At 43.1% G+C, this 24,500-nt stretch overlaps 1 protein-coding gene across 13 annotated transcripts in view; it reads right to left on the bottom strand.

Moving 5' to 3' along the window:
- Window positions 1–14,631: 14,631 nt before the first annotated feature.
- The window catches only part of PEAK1 (pseudopodium enriched atypical kinase 1), a 222,717-nt gene continuing 212,848 nt past the window's right edge, over window positions 14,632–24,500 (bottom strand). For all 13 annotated transcript variants that reach the window (XM_075132975.1, XM_048866122.2, XM_048866120.2 and 10 more), the window contains one exon: window positions 14,632–23,680. In XM_075132975.1, coding sequence (XP_074989076.1) covers window positions 22,523–23,680 — 1,158 coding nt within the window. In that variant the 3' untranslated portion in view covers window positions 14,632–22,522. The remainder of the gene's footprint in view (window positions 23,681–24,500) is intronic.

Genomic DNA, 24,500 nt, shown 5'->3' with positions numbered 1-24,500 from the left:
TCAGAGCAGTAAATTCAAAGGGAAATGCTTCATGCAACACAGAGGCAATCTATTGGATTCACTGCTGCAGAAGGTCAGAGATAAACTGTGGGGCTGAATTTTAAAAAGCAGTGGATAATTTTATAACTTATAAATTATCAAGCATTTACAGTTATTGCCATTAAAAATCAGTGTCTGTGAAGAGGTACCACACCACAGCCTCTGATATCCCACAGCCATAATGCAGTCTCTCTTGTACAGTACCACTCTAGTATGTATTAATTGTTGGCTCTTTGGTAGTGAACACTGTACAGATACTGTTACACACACTAGAGCATTGATATGGGAGAAAATAAATCTTTCAGGAATAAATTGGTGAATGTTTGGAAAGAGACTTGCTCACTCTAGATACCCAACCAGCTGTGCGATTTTTGTGTAGATTATGGAGTATTCGCTTTCCTCTGATTAATCTGATATTGGCATATGTAGACAGCAATCTGATCCTCCGTGTAAGGGGTCAGGATCATTTTATGGCCTTTATTTCAGTTCCAGACCTTGTGCTTTCATTAATCAAAATCTTTATCCTGTTCCCACTCTTGAAAGGCAGAACTCTACTCATTGTCCATCATCTCAATTGTACAGGAATTTGGCTTATTAAGGTTAATCTTCTTATGCTGTGTGCAGAAATGACTCTGTAGAATCAGTGTAATGTGGTCCTGGGCCAGTACAATTCACCACTAACCATGCAATGTAAAGAGAACACAGGTTGATATTAGAACTGCAACATACTGAAACTGTTTTTTTTAAACGGCTTTCACCACTTCACCCACTAAAGAGAATCAGATTTATTTTTTATTAGCTGCTTTTATCACCTTGTCCTCTAGATGGCAGAATGACACTATACTTGGTAGAAAAGTTTTTTTTTTTTTTATAAGTACTGGTCACTGAATTATATTAAACCTTCTGACCCCTGCTCAAAGAAACCCAAACCAAAATAACTTGGATCACTCTGACACAATAAAACCATGAGGATAAGACATATTTAGCTCTTGTGATGCCAGGTTAACACTTCTCCTTAACCTCTGGCTCCTCCTTTAGCTCTTTCTCCTCACAATACAAGCTTGCTCTAGTCTCTCCTATCTTAAAAAAATCCATCCTTGACTCTGACATGCCTCTTCAGGTACTGCCCCATCTCCTTTCTCTCTCTAAGCTCATTTAATGTGCAGTGTACAATCACTGTGTGGAGTTCCTTTGCCCCATTTCCAACCTAGACCACCTCCAATCCAGCTTCCGCTCCTTGCACTCCACTGAAACTGCTCTTGCCAAAGTCTCTAGTGACCTCTCCTCACTGAAGCTCAGAACAGTACTCTATCCTCCTCTGCCTTGTCCTGTGAGCTACCTTTGACACAATCAACAGTGCTCTTCTTGAACTACGATACTCCCTTGGCTTCCATGACTCTGTGTTCTCTTGGTTCGCCCATCGCTCTAATCCAGTGGTGCCCAAACTTTTCCTCTTGCGCCTCCCCCTTACCAGTAATGGAATGTGTCTGGGCCCCTCAGGCTGGGAGCGGAGCTGGGGGCTGCAGCTGGGGCTGGAGTGGACCTGAGGGCAGAACAGGACTGAGAGGTGCTCCCTTTCCACACCCCATGGGCGCTGGCCTGGGCCCCACTGCGCCCTCTCCCCACAGATGTTCTTCCACACTCCACGGTTTGGGGACCACTGCTCTAATAACTCCTTCAGCATGTCCTTCAGAGGATCCTCCTCATCCACCCTCCAACTTCCTGTGAGGATTCCTCAGGACTCTGTCTTTGGTTCCCTTCTCTTCTCCCTCTACACACTACCTCAGGGTAATCTCCTTTGCAAACAAATTCAACTGTCATCTATGCTGATAACTCACAGATCTACCTCTTTACTCCAGATCTATCTCCTTCTATCTGAACTAATATCTTCTCCTGTCTTTCTGACATCTCTTGGATGTCTAGCTGTCAGCTCAAGCTCAACATGGCAAAAACAGAGCTTCTAATCTCCCCCCTCCCCTGCCACGCCCCAACCCGCTCCCCAAGCTACCTCCTTTCTCAAGCAATCCCAACACCACTACCATCCTGCCAGTTACTCATGCCCAGAGCCTCGGCATCACAGTTGACTCAGACCTCTTTTTAGGGTCTCATATACAGGCTATGTCTAAACCTTGCTGATTCTTTCTGGATAACACCACCAAGATATGGCTCTGTTACCCATCCACATAGCTAAAACTCTTATCTGAGTTCTCATCCTTCTCCTTCCCTCTTGCCTTTGCAAATCCTATCTAACCTGCTCAAATCCATTCAGAATGCTGCAGCTAAAATCATTTTCCATGCCCGTCACTTTGACCATGTTACTTCTCACTTTGCATTCCTTCCCTGGTTTCTCCTCCTTTATTCCATCAGAGATAAGATGCCTCTATTCATTTGCCAGGTCCTTTGTGGTCAATCCCCACCCTCCCTATCATCTCTTATTCACTATCAAGCTGTGGGCACTCACCTCCAATCAGCCCATGAAGCCAGCCTCCATCACTCACTTCAATTTTCAAACAAGCACCTTCATGTTTTCTCCCATGTTGCCCTTCTCTCTTGGGAGGAGTTCCCCATAAACATCTGCAAAGCTGCCTTATTATCCACCTTCAAGTCCCTCTTTTGCTGTGATGCCTAGGAAAAACATGACAATGTTTAAACTGGTGGTGTGTAGGAACCATTGTTTCCTTGTACTCCTTCATCTATCTGGCTATCCCCATCTGTTCTCACTTATAACAGTGATATCACTTGGATTGTAAGCTCCTTGTGGGCAGGGACTTCTTTTCTTCTGTTTATCCAGCACCAAGCACAGTGGAATCCTGGTCTCTGACTATGGTAATACAAATAATAAATACTACTACTAAGAAGATATGATACCGTATTAACGTGGGACATGTCATTAATGGATAGTGTACAAAGTGGGTTGGCTGCACAGACCGTAAGGCTGCAGCATCCTATTTATGCCTTGAGCAGAAAGACTGATATGGTCTGCTGGCTGCCATGAAGAGAGGTAGGTATAAAAACACATTTGCAATAAATCTTCCAGTTACAGACACATATTACACTAGTATAAAATGTAGCAATGATTTCAGTGCCTTTTGCTGAGATGACATTTACTGGGCTTTGCAATCCTCCTCCATGTGTGTCCTGAATCAGCTCTAGTGGTGATTTAACTAAAAGTCACCTGCCATAACAAAAACAAAAGGAAAAGCCACAACTGGCTTTATATACTCAGGATACAATAGCAGGAGACACTGATGGAGGAAGTTTAAGATTTACATATTTTTTTTTCTTTGTGTGTATTGATTTACTGCTCATGAACCTGTAATACTGCCTCGCATCAGGCCCTATTTAAGAGTTCCCATACATCTCAACTTGTAGCATCCCTAATATCAGAGTCCCAGTAGAGCAGACACTAAGGGCATGTTAGGTTTTTTTTTCTGTTTGAGTGAGGTGAATTGATACCAATAGAGAGAAGAGAGAAACCTAGGTAATCCGAGCAGGACTTGAGCCCAGGTCTTCAGAGGTGAAAGATGAACTCATAGTACTGTAAGCCATGGTTTCTAATCCCCCAACTGGATGGCAACAGTAGTGACAGAAGATTGAAGGCATCACCCTACCCATGCGCAAAGTATGCAGCTGCGAAGGGCAGCAGGAAATTTGGGGCACCAAATTGCCTGGTGCCCTATGCAGCTGCGTGCTGCTCCAGCCCCTGCTCCGCCTCTTCCCCATGACCCACACCCCTGGGAGCAGGGCTTGAACTCCCTGCAGATCTGACAGCGATCCTTCCTGTGAGCTTCTCCAAAACACTGGAGACAACTTGGGTGTGGGTCGCTCAGTGGCATCAACTTGCTACAGGAAGAGCAGGACTTAAAGCCCGGTGACCGAGGCATACCCTGGCACTGGGGAGCAGACAAGCCTCTCCAGCAAGTGTAGAGATGTCCAAGCTACTTTAACTACTATGTTTCAAAGTAATTTGAAAACTACTTTCAAACTAATTAACTACGATAACTATATACAAAACAATTGAGAAGGAAATCACTACAAAAGATTGTCTGAGCAACGAGGGAAGTTCCAGCAACCATTATGGGTGTTAAGAAGGACCTAGAAGGGTGTGGGCTTGGCAGGGCCCCTTATACCGGCGCTATGAGCCTACGGCACCAGGGGGCGCTAGAGCCAACCCAGCAGATACCACCAAGGGAAAAAATGCTGGTAACTGTGCTCGGTGGCACACACCTATATTGGAATGGACATGTGCAAGCACTGGAAGAAGATCAATAGTTCAGGTCTCGATGGTTGCTTGTCAAGCGCCCCGCACAAAGTAAAATACCACACAACATGTGAAAGGTGGAAGATATACTGTATGCTGCAAAAATGCATACACTGGGCTCTATGTAGTAGCTGTTAGGGCCAGGATTCTAGTTAGCAGTTGTGTGTGTTCGGGTAGTGTGAAGTGTGATATACTCATTATATTATAGAATCTTCCCCTTTGAACTTGGGAACAGCTGCGGTTACTCACTGCAGTGCTTTAGTGTGGGGCTATGTCTATTCGAGCTGTTTCTGATGGTGTCAACTCTTCTTTAAGTTGGTTGCTTTGTTATTGTCAGGTACAGGGCGTCACCTGTTTGAACGAAATGAACCATGAAGTTTCTTCTGCATCCAATATAGTGCTAACAACTGCGTCGACCTGCTCACTGTGTATTAGTCCAGGTCAGCAGCCAGAATAATCTGAGGATAAGAAGGCACACACCTTTCCTCTCCAGTAGGTTATGAGGGGTAATGACCCAGTCCCTTTCCTCTCCTGTGCAGCTGAAAGAACTTGTTTTTATGTACAGGCTGCACAAGGTGAGCAGCCAGGCAGTGACTGCAGTGCAGTTTTTACTCAGCACAGAAGTTAATTTTTTAACCAGAAGTTCTGCAGTTATGGCCCTGCTTCAGGAGAGCTGGATTCCCCATTGCTGCACAGACAGGGTACTGAACTGAAGTCCATGAAGCTACACCAGGGGTGAATTTGGCCCATTGACACTAGAAATGTGACAGTTGCTTGGATGGGATACAGCAAATGGGTGAGCTGAATAGTTTGCTCTCTGAGATACTTCTATCTGATTGAGGGTTAAAACCAATAGGGGGAGAGAGAGCGTGGGGGAAGGTGGCAGAGGTGGGAGGCGAGAGAGAGGATGGCTCACACATAACAGGGTAGCAGCAAATGAGTTGGAGGTCAGCAGGGGCCAAATTGAGTTTTCTAGGATGCTGAGGACTGTGGCATGTGTATGGCCCCTGAGCTTTTGTGCTTAAATTTCTTTGACAAGCGAAGAGGTTTGGTCCTACACACCGAAGTTGCACCAGTTTATCTAAAGGTGTGTTTTAAAACTGGTGCAAAACCCTGTGTGGACACTCCTTATTTTGCTTTAAACCTGGTTCATATTGATTCAGCTTGTGTTGATAAATATACAGGCGCAAGCTAAATCTGTACGGGCAGATTCAGATCAAATAAGTGTGTCTACATAAGGGTTTGCATTGATTTAACTAAATTGGTTTTTAAACAGATTTTAAAGAAGCTGGTACATTTATTGTGTGTGGAGAAGACCTAAGACATTTTGTGGCTGTCATTTTTCCTGAGCAGTATATTTTAGTTGTCACTGGAGCCTACCAACAGGGTTTTGTTTATCTCAGTCCATGACAGTTTGTTACAGAGAATAGAGATTACTTCAGCAATGCCAAAATGCCTACGTCACTTGAGAAAGAAAAGGAGTACTTGTGGCACCTTAGAGACTAACAAATTTATTTGAGCATAAGCTTTCGTGAGCTACAGCTCACTTCATCGGATGCATGCAGTGGAAAATACAGTGGGGAGATTTTATATACACAGAGAACATGAAACAATGGGTGTTACCATACATACTGTAATGAGAGTGATCAGGTAAGGTGAGTTATTACCAGCAGGAGAGCAGGGGGTGGCGGGAGAAACCTTTTGTAGTGATAATCAAGGTGGGCCATTTCCAGCAGTTGACAAGAACGTCTGAGGAACAGTAGTGGGGTGGGGGGGGGGAATAGTTTTACTTTGTGTAATGACACATCCACTCCCAGGCTTTATTCAAGCCTAAGTTAATTGTATCCAGTTTGCAAATTAATTCCAATTCAGTAGTCTCTCGTTGGAGTCTGGTTTTGAAGTTTTTTTGTTGAAGAATTGCCACTTTTAGGTCTGTAATCGAGTGACCAGAGAGACTGAAGTGTTCTCCGACTGCTTTTTGAATGTTATAATTCTTGATGTCTGATTTGTGTCCATTTATTCTTTTACGTAGAAACTATCCAGTTTGGCCAATGTACATGGCAGAGGGGCATTGCTGGTACATGATGGCATATATCACATTGGTAGATGCACAGGTGAATGATAGTGTGGCTGATGTGATTAGGCCCTATGATGGTGTCCCCTGAATAGATACGTGGACACAGTTGGCAACGGGCTTTGTTGCAAGGATAGGTTCCTGAGTTAGTGGTTTTGTTGTGTGGTGTGTGGTTGCTGGTGAGTATTTGCTTCAGGTTGGGGGGCTGTCTGTAAGCAAGGACTGGCCTGTCTCCCAAGATCTGTGAGAGTGATGGGTCATCCTTCAGGATAGGTTGTAGATCCTTGATGATGCGTTGGAGAGGTTTTAGTTGGGGGCTGAAGGTGATGGCTAGTGGCATTCTGTTATTTTCTTTGTTGGGCCTGTCCTGCAGTAGGTAACTTCTGGGTACTCTTCTGGCTCTGTCAATCTGTTTCTTCACTTCAGCAGGCAGGTATTGTAGTTGTAAGAACGCTTGATAAAGATCTTGTAAGTGTTTGTCTCTGTCTGAGGGGTTGGAGCAAATGTGGTTGTATCGTAGAGCTTGGCTGTAGACAATGGATCATGTGGTGTGGTCTGGATGAAAGCTGGAGGCATGTAGATAGGCATAGCGGTCAGTAGGTTTCCGGTACAGGGTGGCGTTTATGTGACCATCGCTTATTAGCATTGTAATGTCCAGGAAGTGGATCTCTTCTGTGGACTGGTCCAGGCTTAGGTTGATGGTGGGATGAAAATTGTTGAAATCATGATGGAATTCCTCAAGGGCTTCTTTTCCATGGGTCCAGATGATGAAGATATCACCAATGTAGCGCAAGTAGAGTAGGGGCATTAGCGGACGAGAGCTGAGGAAGCGTTGTTCTAAGTCAGCCATAAAAATGTTGGCATACTGTGGGGCCATGCGAGTACCCATAGCAGTGCCGCTGATTTGAAGGTATACATTGTCCCCAAATGTGAAATAGTTATGGGTGAGGACAAAGTCACAAAGTTCAGCCACCAGGTTTGCCGTAACATTATTGGGGATACTGTTTCTGACGGCTTGTAGTCCATCTTTGTGTGGAATGTTGGTGTAGAGGGCTTCTGCATCCATAGTGGCCAGGATGGTGTTTTCAGGAAGATCACCGATGGATTGTAGTTTCCTCAGGAAGTCAGTGGTGTCTCGAAGATAGCTGGGAGTGCTTGTGGCGTAGGGCCTGAGGAGGAAGTCTACATAGCTAGACAATCCTGTTGTCAGGGTGCCAATGCCTGAGATGATGGGGCATCCAGGATTTCCAGATTTATGGATCTTGGGGAGCAGATAGAATACCCCTGGTTGGGGTTCTGGGGGTGTGTCTGTGCAGATTTGTTCTTGTGCTTTTTCACTTCATTAGCTAAGTTACATATTTACTGACACCTACAGAGTCCTGGTTGATGGTGTGTTTTTGAAAAGGATGAGGACAACAGCTAGAATTCAGTTGGCTGCTTTGGAAAGGGCTTTGAGTCAGTGTCTGCACATTAAAACGTGCATGTGAGTGCATAGCAAAGTTACATTTTGGGGGTCTGATTCTGATCACAGTTACCATCTAGACTCTGAGTAACCTCGCTGAAGTCAATGGAATACACCAGCATAAAGCCAGGGAATGAGGACAATCAAGCCCTCAGGGTTTAAAACAGAATTTTGCAAACAGTGCTGTTCTCATGCATAACCACAGAATGGCTCCAAATGGTTGCAGTATCATCTGTTGTACACTAATAAATTAGCATCTGTAGCTACTGTTGACTATGAAATCTTTCTATGAAATGGGGCTGTTTTGTCTCACTGTCACTGAAGTGTGTCTACGTGATTGTGAAAGACATATATTAACCCATCTGCTTTTGAATGGACCCTCCATTTGGTTGTATGCTTCAAGGTAACGGATCAGATGAAATGTGAATTCTGCGGCAGATGAATGCCTTGGAGGCATCCTGCTTTGTCACAACATATAAAAAATCACTGAAGCCATTTTATTTCTTCACAGCAGGTCATTTAAGCCCTGTCCATACTAGGGAAATTGCTAACACTGGCTCAGCTTCGTTATCAACAATGAGAGCCCTAGTGTAGGCATGCTGCCATCACCATTTTAATCAACATGTCATGTCATTTTTCTCAGAGCAGGTCTAATCAACATAGTGGTTAATATAACAGCAGCAGCTGGTTTACAGTAGGGCTCCCATCATTGTTAACACTGGTGGAGCTGAATTGGTGCTAGCAACTGTGACAAACTGTTAGAAAATATCCTTAGGGTAAGACAAAGCTTTAGAGTTGGCTTGGTCTTTGCAAAATATGTCTGGAGTCCACATAAGTGCCTGCAGTTTCCATTGTTGCCACTAGAGGGTACTCGGACACAAGACTAAACAGCTTAAGCTATGTTGACTTTAGAGGATTTAGCTCTCACCAGTGTTTTCCCCAGGAATTTAAATGCGGGGTGGGGGGGGTTGGAATATTCATGGGGGGGGGGGGTGAGGCCATGAGGGCAAAGGTGGGCAGTATAGTACCATAGTAAAAACTGAAAAATGTTTTGCAACCATTTTATTAGATTTAACTCATGTTTTAAAATCATCACAAAAATTAAAGTTGGCTACTCAAGCCTACTATGAAGTGCTACATCTACATCCGACTTGGTTTCTTGTTGTAATTTTGCACTCTTTGGTGTCTTCTTGTGTGTCCGTTACTTCCAGTCTTTCATAATATGCTCATGATCAGGCAGAAAGCAACTTCTTTCAGAACACAAAATTCTATTCAATGATGAAAAACAATGCTCAACTGTCCCTGTTGTGACTGATAGTAGCAAGAGATGAATTCCTACTTCTTTCATCCCAGGAAACATAGCACAAAGATTGGATCGAACCACTAGTGATGATAAAGAAGCTGAAGTTAAATCTTCATTCGTTCATCGTATGATATTCCACTCTGTGTTCAAAATTCTCTATTCTGTTCTGATCACATAGTAGCCCTATTGCTGGTAGTGCCTCCCTCCACTCAACTGTAGGTGTTTTATAAGACAGGCATCTGTAAAAGCTACGTGGAGGTTGAGTAGAATCCAGAAATCACTATTGTAGATTTAGAAGAATCAAGTTTGTGTATTTGTTCAGCTGGCTTAACACTTTTTGTCCTCTTCACTTAAGGACTCAATATAAGTACCTTCATTAGTCAACTTCTGGACTGAAGTCTTTGCGTCTTCCAGTACATTTTCAATGGATAGCTCTCTGATTGATCCAAGTATAGCTTTTATTGCTGGACAAAGATCTACTACTGTTGTAGCAGATGCCTGGATGACATTGTTTAATGAACCAAGTGGTTTCAACAGTAGACTTACAAGAGAGAGAATGGCAATAGTCTTCTCTAAACTTAGTAACAAAAGTAGTCCACCAGCCTCACTACTTAGATCTGTCTTATCTTGGTGAATACTTTTCAAAGCCAGTAATAACAGTTGCAGTAATTTTAAGACAACAGCCAAGAATCCGCTCATGAGAAAACCAGCAGGTTTTCCCAGGTTGGACTCATTTGAACTTCAATCTCACTATATCTTCTATTTGTTTCCAAGATGTTCAGTCCTTTTGGACTCTTGCTGAAAAAAAAGAGGATAAAAAGCCATTAAATGTATGGCTTTTTAATGTCTTTTGAAGATTCTGCAGCTTGTACTTGCACTAGCTGGAGTAGATGGCCTCTGCAGTGTGTAGAGGAGAGATTATGGTTACACTTTTCTCTGAGCAAAGCTTGTACTCCACTATGTCTTCCAGAGAAGTTTGTGGCTCCACCAAATGCACAAGCAGCCATCTGTTTGGGGTTCAATTTACAAGCATTTAACTCTTCTAAGATGTCACAGATGCAGCTGATGTGTCTTCTATAACCTGAACATCTAGAATGCATCTATTGGCCTACTACAGACATCAAGATAACATACACAGTGACCTAATACTTGATGCCTATTTGCATTGGTGCATTCATCAGCCATGTATGCACATATTTTGAATATCGTGAGAGTGTTCTTCACTTTTTCAGCTGCTGAGTCTTTCATTGTTGCACTGTATGCTTCTAGAGAGTCAGCTGAGTTTTTTCAGAAAGATAGCGAGCATTTGCCAGTCTTGTTTGAAACCAGTGTCCAACTTCAGGATTAACAAATGACAATGCACTTAACGTTGGCTTCCAGTTTGTAGTGTGTGGCATCATACTTTCTGTTTAGGCAAGAGATACAACAGCCATGTTGATTCACATAAACTGGATTGTGTCTCCAGCATTAACAGCCTCATTAAGTTCTTCTAAAATCGGCTTTGACAGTGACTGGCTTATAAGGCTTTCTGCATGTTGATGCAGCCCAGAGGCATGGTGCTTTGCAGCCTTTTCATATAGGTTGCCAGTATTGGCTTAGCTGATCAGTCTGGCAAACCAAGCTCCTCCACTTTTACTATATAAATACATCATATACCCACATCTGGAATACTGCATGCATTTCTGGTCACCCCATCTCAAAAAAGATATATTGGAATTGGAAAAGGTATAGGCAAGGGCAAGAAAAATGATTAGGGGTATGGAACAGGTTCCCTATGAGGAGAGATTAAAAAGACTGGGACTTTCAGCTTGGAAAAGAGATGACTAAGGGGGCGATACGATAGAGGCTTATAACATCTTGACTGGAGAAAATGAATAAGGAAGTGTTATTTACCTTCACTTAACACAAGAACCAGAGGTTACCCAATGAAATTAATAGGTAGCAAGTTTAAAACAAACAAAAGAGGAAGTTACTCACCTTGTGCAGTAACGATGGTTCTTCGAGATGTGTGTCCCTATGTGTGTCCCTATGTCTGTCCACAACCCGCCCTCCTCCCCTCTACTTCAGAGTTCTCTACAGGGCTCTGTGGTAGAGAAGGAAGTGAGGGGGGTTCGCCCGTGCAGTGCTGAACAGCCTCGAGGCAGACCACGAGGGAGGGAGAGCACATGCGTGGGCTCAAAGGCACACTGCTACCAAACATGTCCAATTAGAGGTGCCGGGGCACACAGACACCTAAAGTGGAGCACCCATAGGGACACACATCTTGAAGAACCATCGTTACTGCACAAGGTGAGTAACTTCCTCTTGCAGAAGGCAATTGTCGGTGCCAAGAGCAAAGCTCAGAGCAGGGCAGAGCTCACAGCAGGAAGCCCCTTCTCACGTTTCAGCTTCCAGAGCTTTGGTGCCAACCCAGAGTGGCAGCTGAGCTCACAGCAGGAGATTCCTCTGCTAGTATTGTCCTGCTGAGATGGCCGCACTGGGGAACAACCCCTCTGGCTGGCCAGTTGCTCGGAGGAGCCTTTCCAGGGGGAGTCTGCTGGTGGCTTCTTCTTCTTTCTCTCTCCTCCTCTTCACCACTCGACCCCTTTTGAAGTGAAGGCTCTGGGGATGATCCGGGGTCAACACCCACGGGAGTCCCCTGCAGACTGAAGTGTTTTCTCTATAGGAGGAATTTTTACTTCAGCTCCCAGCTCCTGTGAGGCTGCAGTTTTAGGTGTGGCAGATAAAGCACGTCTGTGAGGGTCTCCCAGGCACAGTGAGTGTCTGGCCATTACAGGAACTGACTCCTGGCAGGAGAGGCACCACTTGGAGCAGAGAGAGCCAGGCAAGCCCCTTGGCAGGGGGTGTCATGCTCTATCAGGGAGGAATATGCAGAAGAACAGCGTCTTTACTTTTTTTTTTTTAACTGAAAGAAAATAATTATGAGTCTACTAGATGCCGGGGGGAGCGGGGGAATGCCCCCAGACAGGGAAGGAAAGTTAGGTTCTTTTCCTTTTTCTCTTTTCTTTTTAAACCAAAGGAATAAAATAAAATAAAATAAAATAAAATAAAATAAAACACTAGCCTGAGTACTTTTCGGGAGAACAAAGGTAACAAAACAAACACTACTTATGCTAATAACACAGATAAGGAAGGGACAACTGCTCCTTCCCTCAGAGGCCAAAGAGGGTAGAGAAGGAAGAGAGGGGGGTTCGCCTGTGCAGTGCTAAATAGCCTCGTGGCATGGGACACTGCTACCAAAAATCTCCGATTAGAGGTGCAGGGGCACACAGACACCTAAAGTGGAGCACCCATAGGGACACTACTCGAAGGAGAAGGAAGTATTTCTTCACACAATGCACAGTCACATGTGGAATTTTTTGCCAGGGATGTTGTGAAGAACTAGATAAGTTATGGAGGTTGGGTCCACCAATGGCTGTTACCCAGGATGGGCAGGGATGCAATACCATGCTCTGAGTGTCCCTAGCCTCTGTTTGCTAGAAGCGGGAAGTGGATGACAGGGGATGGATCATTCGATGATTCCCTGTTCTGTTCAATCCCTCTGAAGCACCTGGAATAGTCATTGTCAGAAGACAGGATATTGGGATAGATGGACCATTGGTCTGACCCAATATGGCTATTCTTACATAAAAATAATTATAATAATAAAAAAGTTTAGTACAGAAACTCCCCAAGATAACGACCTCTCGAGATAGCGATGATGTGAGATAATGACCTTGGCAAACAATGCATTTTAAAAATCTTGGCCTACTAGAAAATGTATATTTATGTGTTTCCCAGTCACAAATCTAGCATTCTGGAATGAAGTCACTGAAACATTGTCCAATGCTCTGGCCTCTGTTGTTTGTCGTGCCACCGTTCACTCTACCACTCCGTCCCCAATGGCCCTGCGCTGTCACCTTCTACTGCCACCTTCCACTGTGACCTCTTCAAGTTGATCTCTCGAGGTTCCACCCAGCTGTCAGTGATTTCAGTGCTCAGTGGGAGAACCTCGCTGCTAGTGCAGGCTGGGCTGTGTCTTCCACAGAAACACTGTCCCACAGCAGGTCTAAGCACTTAGACCTGATTATCAGTGATTTCAGCTCTAGTGGTCACTTTACAAACCAAAAGACTCTCTATGGAACCTAATCAACTCTATCTCTAAATAGGAGAGAGGGTCAGGTCAAATAGTGTCTGTGACTCTTAGGCACAGCCCATACCATCAAGCAAAACACCTGTGCCCCACCCTCTCTCTTCACTAGGATATGGCATCCAAACCTCCTGCTTAGGGAGTGCAGTTCAGTTGAGGATGACCAGTGCTTAATTTGTAATGAAAGAGGTGCCGGGGCTCAAGCAAGTTTGTTACTTTCATAACTGATGTGACAAGCCCAGAGGTCCCAGGGCTATGAACTACCAAGCCTAGAAGTGCCTGGGCTCAGCCATAGCAAGCCCTAGCACAAATTAAGCACGGAAGGAGACCCCCTCATGCAGTCAGCCTAAGTACAGTTCTGCTGCCCTTTACTCATACAATAAAGAAAACAACATTTCATGACCCCCACACATTTAATACTTAAGTGATTTGTAACACAGCACCAGCCAAAATTGATCACTTGGGCAACACAGCTGTGTCTGTTGGATATCTAGGCAGAGTAGGTGTGCATGAAAATACAGTCTGGTCCTGAAGCCTTTCTAACCACCACTGGCTCATCACTAGGTATCAGGGGAGAGCTCATTCAGACCTTGCTTACAAATCATAATTTGAAATTATTAGGTAGGCGAATATAGCCAAAACAAATGTGCCGATATTGTCATAAATAACAGCTGTATGAAGAGGCTAGTCTTTGTTCATACTTTTCAAATCCATTATGCTTTTTCAGGTACAAGTATTTTCTCATATGCTGTATATGCTTTTAAAGTGTGTATTAATGTTTCAATTTCAATTCAAATTTCCAACCAACGACTAAACTGGCAACACTGCATGTAACTGCCGGGGGTGGGGGGGGCGTTGGGAAAATTCAGGGGAGGTGTATACCCCCCGAAATCCCTGGCTCTCACCCCCAAGAAGTACATCTCCCTTGACGGCAGAAATGAAACCTATTAAGAAGTCAGAGGGAAGCCCAAGATCAAATGAATGTGGAGTGTGAATTCTCTTCACTTCAGAAAAGGTTAATCCTTTGAGGTTGGAGTACGCTGATAGAATAGTGCAAAGAAGCCACAGGGAGGAATGAACATGGAGACTGCATTATTCTCTGCCCTAATTATGATAACTCTGATCTCTCTGTATGGACCAGGAGACATTAAACATTGCATCTGCCTTGTTAATACAATGGCCATTACTAAAGAACATTCAGCTCCCTTGCAGTAAAACATTTTTTCCTGCATTTGCCATAATTCAACAAGAGGCCATGTTCACGCATCTTTACTGTAAACACAGTATTTTCCAGTGCAACTCCCTGGTGTTTGAAAACCTAAAGAGGAAAGAAAGGTAGAAAAATGAGACAACCACATTTGACTTTCAGTGTAATAAAACTAGTTTATTTACACAGTAACATGAATGCCACAAAGTACACAGCAAAGTACCACAGCAAACCAGAATGTAACTGCCCCCTGATGGCAAAGGAAGGCTTGGAGTTTATACACTTATTTATATAGAATGTGTCAATATAGATATGAAGCACCAGATAAAGCAATGCAATCAGGAATTCCAAACACAAAGCTTACCCAGAACAATGGAGTCAAAAAAAAAATCCCTTATCTGAGGAATTTTAAAGAAATCCCATTTATAAAAGATCACCAGTTTAGGAATCTCTTATTTAAAAATAATTTTATCTCCTTTTATGAAAAACAAGTGTTCAGCATAATAAAGAATTAAGAACAAAAAAAAAACACCACAAGGATTTGAGCTGCAAAACTTTCTGCAACCAACAAAGCAAAGAAAAAGAACCAGAGTTCTGAAATGGTTTTTCATAAACAGGAGTAATTGGTTTTATGAAATTGGTAAGCTAAAATTCAAGCAAATTTACAGCATATATTATATGCTGTATATAATATATATACACACACACAAAACAAAAGAGGGGCAAAGTGAATTTTTTGTAGTACAATACAATTTATATATATATATATATATATATATGAACATATATTTCTCTCATATAAAAAACATTCCAACCTCTTCTAAATCCCTGAAACCTTCTTCCTGGATTTAAGAAAACAAAGGATGAGATGGCTCCTCTTAAACTGAAGTATAAAACAAGTTCTTTAGAATAGCAAGATGCTTAGGTACAGGTAAGTTGAGTATTTCATGCCCATTGCCGTTTCTGAAATCTTCTGTAGACTTAATTCAGTCTCTAACCAGATGTTGAGTGGAGTGCCAAACATCTAATGCAGTGGTTTTCAAACTTTTTTTCTGGCAACCCAGTTGAAGAAAATTGTTGATGCCTGTGACCCAACAGAGCTGGGGATGAGGGGTTTGGGGTGTTGGGAGGGGCTCAGGGCTGGGGCAGAGAGTTGGGATGCAGGGGTGAGGGCTGTGGGGTGGGGCCAGGAATAAGGGGTCAGGGTGTGGGAGGGGGCTCTGGGCTGGGGCAGGGGGTTGGGATGCAGGAGGGGTCAGGGCTCTGGGCTGGGGGTGCAGGCTCTGGGGCCAGGGATGAGGAGTTTGCGGAACAGGAGGGACTCTGGGTTTGGGGGGTGGGCTCAGGGCTGGGGCAGTGGATTGGGGTGTGGGCTTATCTCTGGCAGCTCCTGGTCAGCGGCACAGAGACAGGCTTCCCACCTGTCCTGGCATCGTGGACCATGCTGCGCCCTGGAAGCGGCCAGCAGCAGGTCTGGCTTTTAGGTGGAAGTGCACAAACGGCGGCTCTCGCCCACAAGCATGCTCTCCCCCTCCCCCCCCAGCTCCCATTGGCTGGTTTCCGACCAATAGGCGTGTGGAGCCAGTGCTTGGGGTGGGGGCAGAGCGCGGAGCTCCGTGGCCCCCTGTCTAGAAGCCGGACCTGTTGCTGGCCGCTCCCAGGGTGCAGCGCGGTGTCGGAACAGGTAGGCACTGGCCTGCCTTAGCTGGGCAGCATTGCTGATGGGACTTTTAACATCCCAGTCGGCAGTGCTGACCAGAGTCGTTAGGGTCCCTGGGTGCTGAGCAAGGAGACCCAATGTCTTACATGCCACGACCCAGTACTGGGTCACGACCCAAACTTTAAAAAACACTGATCTAATGCAAGGAGGCTTATAGAAAATAATTTAAAGTCATAAATAAATCTCCCAAGCACAAAGTTCTTTATATTGTGTCTATTCAAACCATAATCCTTCAAAAAGTGCCTCAAAGTGAATAATATAATCTAGACAAACATCTAGTAGAAATTCTTCCTAACACAACAAATGGTCAGGAGGAGGGATTATGAGACTTCGCTCTGGTTCTTTCAGAGTTGTAGTCACCTTACATTAAAAGTTCTGCCCGGAGTTCCTTTTAAAGAAGCATTTTAAATTATTTTTTTCCCTGCTCTTGAAATCTGTTTGGAATCTATGTGCTGGTTTATGGACCATCTCTACTGAACTGAGTTTTGGGAACAGTATGATTACTGAAGCATTTAAAGTTCTGCTCTGCATTTCTTTGGTATTATCTTCTATATATTTAATCATCACAATATAAAAGCCTCTTTTGGTTTAAGGGATTTGGTGCAGCAGATCTCACAGGTATGTCTACACTGTAATGTAAGGCCAGGGTTAGTGGGACTCAGGAACTGATACCCTGGGTTTGCAAGCCCAGGGCTTGAGCATCCACACTGAATATTGACCCTAGGTTTAGAATTTCTGCACCTGGGCCTCCAGCGTCCACACTGCAGTCCACAGATCCTGTTCCACTCATAGCAATGTATATGGGCTGCACTACACAGCAAGATCCTCTTTAAATGGACAGCATTTGATTGAAGGTCTGTGAGATTGAAGGTCTGCGAGTGTTCTCTGGGATTTCAGGAATTGCAGCAGCAGCACCTCCATTAAATCAGTGTAAACTTGATGACCCAGTGATGTTGGGAGTACTACCCATTTACTACACCTGCCAGGAAACAATGTTCAATCTGTATCAAACTGGGGGCGGGGAAGTGCACTGAAGGGTTTGATACTGCTGCCTATAACTGCTCCCAAAGGCAAAACACTCTCTCATTGGCTTCAGGGAGAGAAGGACTAGGTCCCTAGTTGAAAACAGGAAAAAATGTTAAAATATACTCATTTAGGTAAGGCTTCTGAATGGGGCAATGCCCTTGAGATATTTCTATTTCAGCAACAACTGACAAGTTTTTCAGACAAAAGCTAGGGAGCTGGAATAGAAAGTATCTGGGTAACCTCCCCGGTGTTTGATTGCCACAATGCACTAGATTTATTTCAAGTATATATTCTTCCCTCTAACCTATCAGAATCCCCCTGGTCTACAATGTCCAGATGATGTATGCAGATCCTATGGTGCTGTTGGCAGATCCCTAAAGAAAATCTGGAGTGAATGTTGGAGCTTGAAGGATGGTAGGATAATGTTAGACCATGTAAATACTATGTACACACTGGACTGCAGGTTGGGATTTCTAGCACCATAGTATTCCAATAAAATGAGATTTCTTACTTTAGTGCTGACTTCTTAGTCTTCATTTGACATCTGAATTTTAAAAAGAAGCCTTGTCTCTATTTTCTGACATTCCAGAGCCCTCAGAAAAAATTCTGCATTCTCTCATTTCTGGCGATTTCCATATGAGCTTTTGTAGTGGCTGTGCCATCTAAATTCTGTCTAGATGTTCACCTGAACCATATATATTCACTGGACCAGACCTGAGGCTTGGAAGATAAACTGGGTTTACTTATCCATTTTTTAGGAAACAAGAAATCCACATTCTATAACAGGTTCTTGTTTTCCCAAACTCCTAAATTAACAGTGGTTTGCATCAATGCCTCCTCAGCATATAGATGTGTGTGCAGCACATCCACTATATATAATATGAGGAGCTGCACATCTTACACACATTCTCTTCTTTTCAAGCTATTCAGTCTCTTCATCTTCTGGAGTTGGAGTGTCTGTAATAGATTGTCAAAGCAATAGGACTCTTGAATTTTAGTGTATTATGTCTAGACCAAGTGACATCTCATCTATTTCTCTCCCTGTGCTAAGCCTCAATTTCAAATGTGAAAAATCCAGAGACCTGCTGTCATTTGGGGTTTATTTTGGTACTATGAGCAACTTCAAAGGAACTTTTTCATGTAACTGACCTTCCAGAAAATGTTCCTTTCATAAAATTGATTAACCCAGCATAATATGAAATGCAACATTTTATTTTGTAGTCATCTTTTTATATTTATGGGTATGTCAAGACAGCAGTTGGGAGGTGAAAGGCTCAAGCTAGCACCTAAAAATAGCAGTGTAGCCACAGCAGCATGGGTGGTGGCTTGGGTTAGTTGCCTGAGTATGTATTTGAGGGGGTCAGACGGGATGATACTTCGGTGGCTAGCCTGAGGCGTCGTAGCCAGGCTGCTATTTTTAGGCACTAGCTTGAGCAGAGCTAGCACGTGTCTGTCTACCCACATTGGGAATCACAGTGTATACATACCCTGTGTGGTACCCAGCTGGTGTGTATGCATACCCTATGTAGGCAGTATTATTTATAGGGCTGTTAGCAGGTGGAGAGAGATTCTGACTGATTCTCTCCATTACTATTCTAATTCTTTGACAAGGCACTATACATTGTGCATTCAATTGCTGATCGAGATTGTTCCATCCAAAATGTTAAAAAGATTTTTAGTGGCCCTAAAAACTTCAGGAACCACTAATTCTAATTCTTCATCAAATAATTACATGATTTTCCAGATCTTATTTTGAACTTGAAAATCTGTATAATTTATATTTAAAAAATAGTGAAATGGCAGCTTTTAGTAATAGAAAAATATATATTTACAATCAATACTGTTATCTTAGAATTGCAGCTCTTCTCATTTCTTGAGCTCAACTAAAAGTGCTACACTACTTAAAAATCCAAACTCTGTGCATGTATATGTCCACATGCAAGTACATAGGCAGGGGTTCCATTCCTGATACATAAAGAATCCCACTGACAAAGGGAACAGGTTTTTTCCTCATTTGTTTAGAAATTATGCTGTAGCATCCCCCCCCACCTTTTTGTTTGCTTTTGTTTGTTTACAGTCAATTTCATGCATACATTCTCAGATATTTGTGCGGTGTGGTTCTTAATCAGCACGGAGGACCCCCATAAACAGAATTATAATCCTCAAGGATGTCTGCAAAAGCAGCCCCAGAACCACCAAGGAATGGAAGCTCTTGCCAGTTTATGTTTGTCCTCCTTGATCATTCTTTTGTTCTTAAAAAGAAAAAAAAAGTAAAAATCACATTGATTTTACAAATTGCTAAAGGTTACCCAGTGCTGCACAATAAAGAGATCGGTAGTGAACATTCATCCATGCTTGATTATACTGCAGAACTAAAATGAGTACTGGTTTAAATTTAATCATAAACAATATGAACTGAAATTTGATCTCTAAAGAACAAAGACATACAAAGGCTTCGGACCAGCTGCGTTAAATACATAAGGTTGTAAAACATTCAATATTCAACTTTGCATGTGCGTGTTGACATGAAAGTGACACTGAGAACATGTGTCCACATACACACACAAAAAAACCCCCAAACAAACCAGGCGGCCTAAAGGAATGTGCCTACTGCAATGGCCAGTGGTCCATGTGCTACTCATACAGCATATATTTGTTAGGTGAGAAGTTATGTGCAGATAGATGCTACTTAAAAAAAACCAAAAACAAACACTAATCCAGACCAGGAGAACAAGAAGAAGCAGTGTCCTGTGCTTAGCTTAAAGGGTTGGTAGTTTGCAGGTAGCATTTAAGTGAGCTGTCAACTCATGCTCAATGTATATAAGCCATACGGCATTACACGATTCTGTGCCCATATGAAACAGGGCTGCATTTATTGATTGTGCAATTCTCTGTAAAGGCTTCTACCACAAGTCTGTTCAGCATTATGTAGAAAGCCTCTTTCCCAAAGTGGTGGAAGTCATCAGCTCCATGCATTGCAATTGTGCTTAAGTGCACTGCACTCTTTTTGCATTAATGCTGCCATCCCCATTAACTCTTTGAGATTTTTTAAAGTGATATATATCACATTAAAATACATGATCCTTATCCTTGCCTGATCCCTCTCTGATACAGATGAATCAGACAAAAGGATTTTTCATCAGAAAGTTTAAAAACATTTAAAAAGGCCACAAAAATATTCTATATATTACTGCACAATCAATGTAGGCTTCCACATACCACAAGGCTTGGCTCTAACAGATGCCAGAGAAATTTCACCCCCTTCAAATATGCAGTGTGTACACGGAGTTCGTTTCACTGACCTCATGCCTGCAGGACTGTTTGTTTGGTTTCCATGCATCTAGTCCAAGCATGCATATGCTATAAAAAGTGGCTATTTGTTTTCAAGACTGAAGTAAACTGATTTCTCACAGTTTTAACAAACAATGAAAAATGAAATATCAATCCATATAAAGAACACATGTAACTCTGCGCATTTATGTGCCAGGAAAGTAAAGGAAGGATTTGCAGATCTAGCATCAGGTAAAGTCTGGTAAGTAACGTAAACACTGTAATATACAGATTTTAAAAAATACATACAAGAATTGCACATATATCCATAGGAGAGAAGCACAGGCTCAAAACTTGGGCTGTATGTTTTCCACCACCCATCTCAGAATATTAAATATCACCTTTCATTTGCCCCCATTGTGTTCTTCAGAGATATTTGAGACAATTGAGAACCTAGCAATACTGAGCAAAGAGACCATCTGTATGATTGTAGGCGTTCCATAGGAAAGGTCGCTATCTCAGGGAAGGAAACCAGCAGCTGCCTCAAAAGGTGAAAAGTTCCTTTAGGTTGGACTTTTTTTTTTTAACCTGTCACCTTAATACCCGCCAGTGCCTCCTTACTCTAAAACGATACCTGCAATGATCTCTAAGCTATGTCAACAGCCATTCAATTTTTAGGGATTTTTAGGGTGTTGTCTGAAGCAGCTAGTACACTAGTAAACATTAGTTACTGATAGGAGATTTGTAGCCAAATACTGCTGTGGGGAAAATAGATCAGGTCACTGTTAATTACAGCTGCCAAACTTTAGAGGTCTCTCAGTAATTAAATAGCAGTGTTTGCCCCCTTGTTTTTCCCCCAGAGAAATGCATTTGAAGTAAAACCATCTCCATGTGGCCTGTTAGAAATGTTTAGTGCTTGTCTGTGTAGGTATCTCCTGCCAACACACCAGCACTGCCAATTCAGTCCTGCTTTGCAATATGCCACAAGTGGCTAGCAAACCAAAATAAAACACAAAGAAGGAGGCTGCTATTTTGATACCTGATGCACAGCAGCAACTGAAGGAGGACTGGTTATGTAATTTCTGTTTATTTCAAGCCCAGGCAGTGCCTTTTATGTGGGGGAGGGATGTTTCAGTTTTTCTTGGTATGTTATGTTGCTCTTGTTTAACACTGTTATATCTACAATACATGACTCTCTGGTCATATATACTGGTGGGAAGTTCTGCTTTTGCTTTTTAGTGGAGATACTACAGGTTGATAATCATAGGCTGATTAAGGCAGGATCCTTGGAATCCACGACCCATGATCAGAAGGGATATGGACAGGTAGCAAGTTAGAGAAGGCAACAATATTGGACACAGATGATTGCTGCCTGCTGGTTACTTGCTGGGATCAGAGGACTGCCCTATTTGGGAGGAAAATAAAATATTTAAGAGTAGGAGTAAAATAAAAATCCACCTGAATGAGAAGACTAAGTGGATGAGCCTCAGCCTAGACTGAGAGGTAGAACCTTTCACCGGGGATGGAGCACAGGCAATAGATTTGTGGTCAGGGGCTCTAAACTTTGGTGGATCATTTGATTCACATTTATGATGAATTCATCTCTGTTGATGGTCATAAATGGTCACTGCTTTTTCTGCAGATGCTACCACTAGAAATGGCAGGATCCATCCAGAAGAGATGGGGAATTCATCCTCTATAGTAATATAAAACTAGTGGTCTCTTTAAAATTTTTCTCTCCCCTTTTTCAATCTGTTGAAAAATTAACCCAACCTTGGAGGTATATAATCCAATTGCAATCACTGTACATATGATTAAACAAGGAAGGCCTAGGAATTGAATAAAGTCTCCATCGTATCTTCAATAGGAGACAGTATTTCCAATTAGAACCTATTTGCGCAGGGTTGCTAGCTTTGAGATCTAGGCTGTTTTTCTCAGCAGACGTGCAAAGTGTGAACCCTAGAATAAAGAAGGTGGGAGCAGAATAGAGCAAGGAGTAGGGGGTTGAGGAAAAGCAACAGCTCGTACAAACTAGTGTTGCTGCATGATTTTCACAATGCGACTGAGTGAATCTGTAGTGGCAAATGCCAGATATTGAGAACAAAGCCAGTCTTCAAGGCTGACTCCACGCTCCCTGTCCAAGGACTTCTCTGCAAACTTGATCATCATCAGCGTCCGTTTGATGTCCAGCCAGTTCTGCAGCACAGCATCCTTCCGTAGTGGGCTGGAACATGAGCTCAGAGTGTGAAACAAATCCTCACGTGGACCCCATAATAAACACTGAAGGATTCCCTTGGCTTCAGAAATAAGTATTCTCTCTGAAGGATTGGGATTCAGCAGGCAGCTGGCGAGTTGCTGGAGCCCATAGGAATAGAGGGAACGGGAGGGGATCCTGGGGAGGTCAGCACGGGTATACTCCTTCTCCTTCAGCTCTGGATTCTCATCAAAGGGGTTGGGTAAGTGCAACATTTCATAGATGAGGATGCCAGTTTGGAACTCATCACACTTTTTGTATTGTGTAGCAGTGATGATCTCTGGGGCAAGGCGGGATTGGTCCCGTAGGACCTCTGGATCTACCATATGTCTCTTTTGCTTGGCCTGTGAGAAATTGCTCACAATTAGCCTGGCTGGGCAAGCTGCGTTGGGATTGGGCTCCACAGGCTCATAGTTCAAAAGGCCTCCCCTTGGTCTGTAGTGAACCAGCAGTAGGTTCTCCAAGCGCAGATCACAGTGTGTGATGTGATAGGGTTTCAGGTGCTCCAGGCCTGAACACAGCTGTAAGAGCAATAGACACACCTGCCTTTCATAGAAGTCTGCGTTATTTGCATGGCGTGCTGTGGACTCTTGCACAAAGTCAGCCACCGTTAGGTATGGTACCTCCCGTGTGATGACCACAACACGGCTGCGCTGCTTGCTGATGGTCCGCTCACTGCCTGAGTTGTCTTTCTGTGAAGCCTCCAAACAGGAAGGGGTTTCTTTGTTCTTTTGCTCATCTTCTATCTCTCCTTCCTTTTCATCTTCCTCCTCCACCTCAGGTGCATTGGGATCCTCCCATGGAAGGAGGCGAACAGGTACATCAGCTAAGAAATGGCCACAGTCCTGTTGGATGTTAAAGTTAATAGCCAGACTCTGTCTGATAGCCAAGCTGTGGTAATACTGTTGGGATTCTTTAGCTTTGCTCTTACAAATCTGTTGGCAGAAAAGAGCACAAAACCAAAGTCAATTATTATAACTTTTCATTTGTAAATGTTTTTTTCTTTTTAAATGTGCACCTGGCTGCCTGCTGCCAACCCCACCCCAAATACTAGAAATTAGGGAGAGTGAGGCTTAAAAACCCTCACCTCTGCCCTTTGGGAGCACACTTTGAAACTCTTATATGTTTTTATGCATCTTACATTGATTGCTTTTTGGAGTGAAAGCTAAGGACTCTGGACTTCAATTTATTAATTTTTGGAATATACCATGAGGTAGTAAATGATGACACAGCCCACTGGAGATTTTATTTGATATATTTCTCATAGAATCATAGAACTGGAAGGGACCTCGAGAAGTCATCTAGTCCAGTCCCCTGCACTCGTGGCAGGACTAAGTATTCTAGACCATTTCTGACAGGTGTTTGTCTAACCTCCTCTTAAAAATTTCCAATGAGAGAGAATTCACAATCTCCTCAGGCAATTTATTCCAGTGCTTAGCCACCCTGACAAGAAGTTTTTCCTAATGTCCAACCTAACCTTCCCTTGCTGCAATTTAAACCCATTGCTTCTTGTCCTATCCTCTGAGGTTAAGAAAAACAATTTTTCTTCCTCCTCCTTGTAACAACTTTTTACATACTTGAAAACTGTTATAATGTCCCCTTTAAGTCTTCTCTTTTCCAGACTAAACAAATCCAATTTTTTCAATCTTCCCTCATAGGTCATGTTTTCTAGACCTTTAATCATTTTTGTTGCTCTTCTCTGTACTCTCTCCAGTTTGTCCACATCCTTCGTGAAATGTACTCCAGTACTCCAGT

This window comes from Caretta caretta, chromosome 10 (genome assembly GCF_965140235.1).
Source record: "Caretta caretta isolate rCarCar2 chromosome 10, rCarCar1.hap1, whole genome shotgun sequence".
Lineage (NCBI taxonomy): Eukaryota > Metazoa > Chordata > Testudines > Cheloniidae > Caretta > Caretta caretta.
The sequence above is the reverse complement of the archived record's forward strand: the minus strand, read 5'-3'. Positions and strand labels throughout refer to the sequence as shown.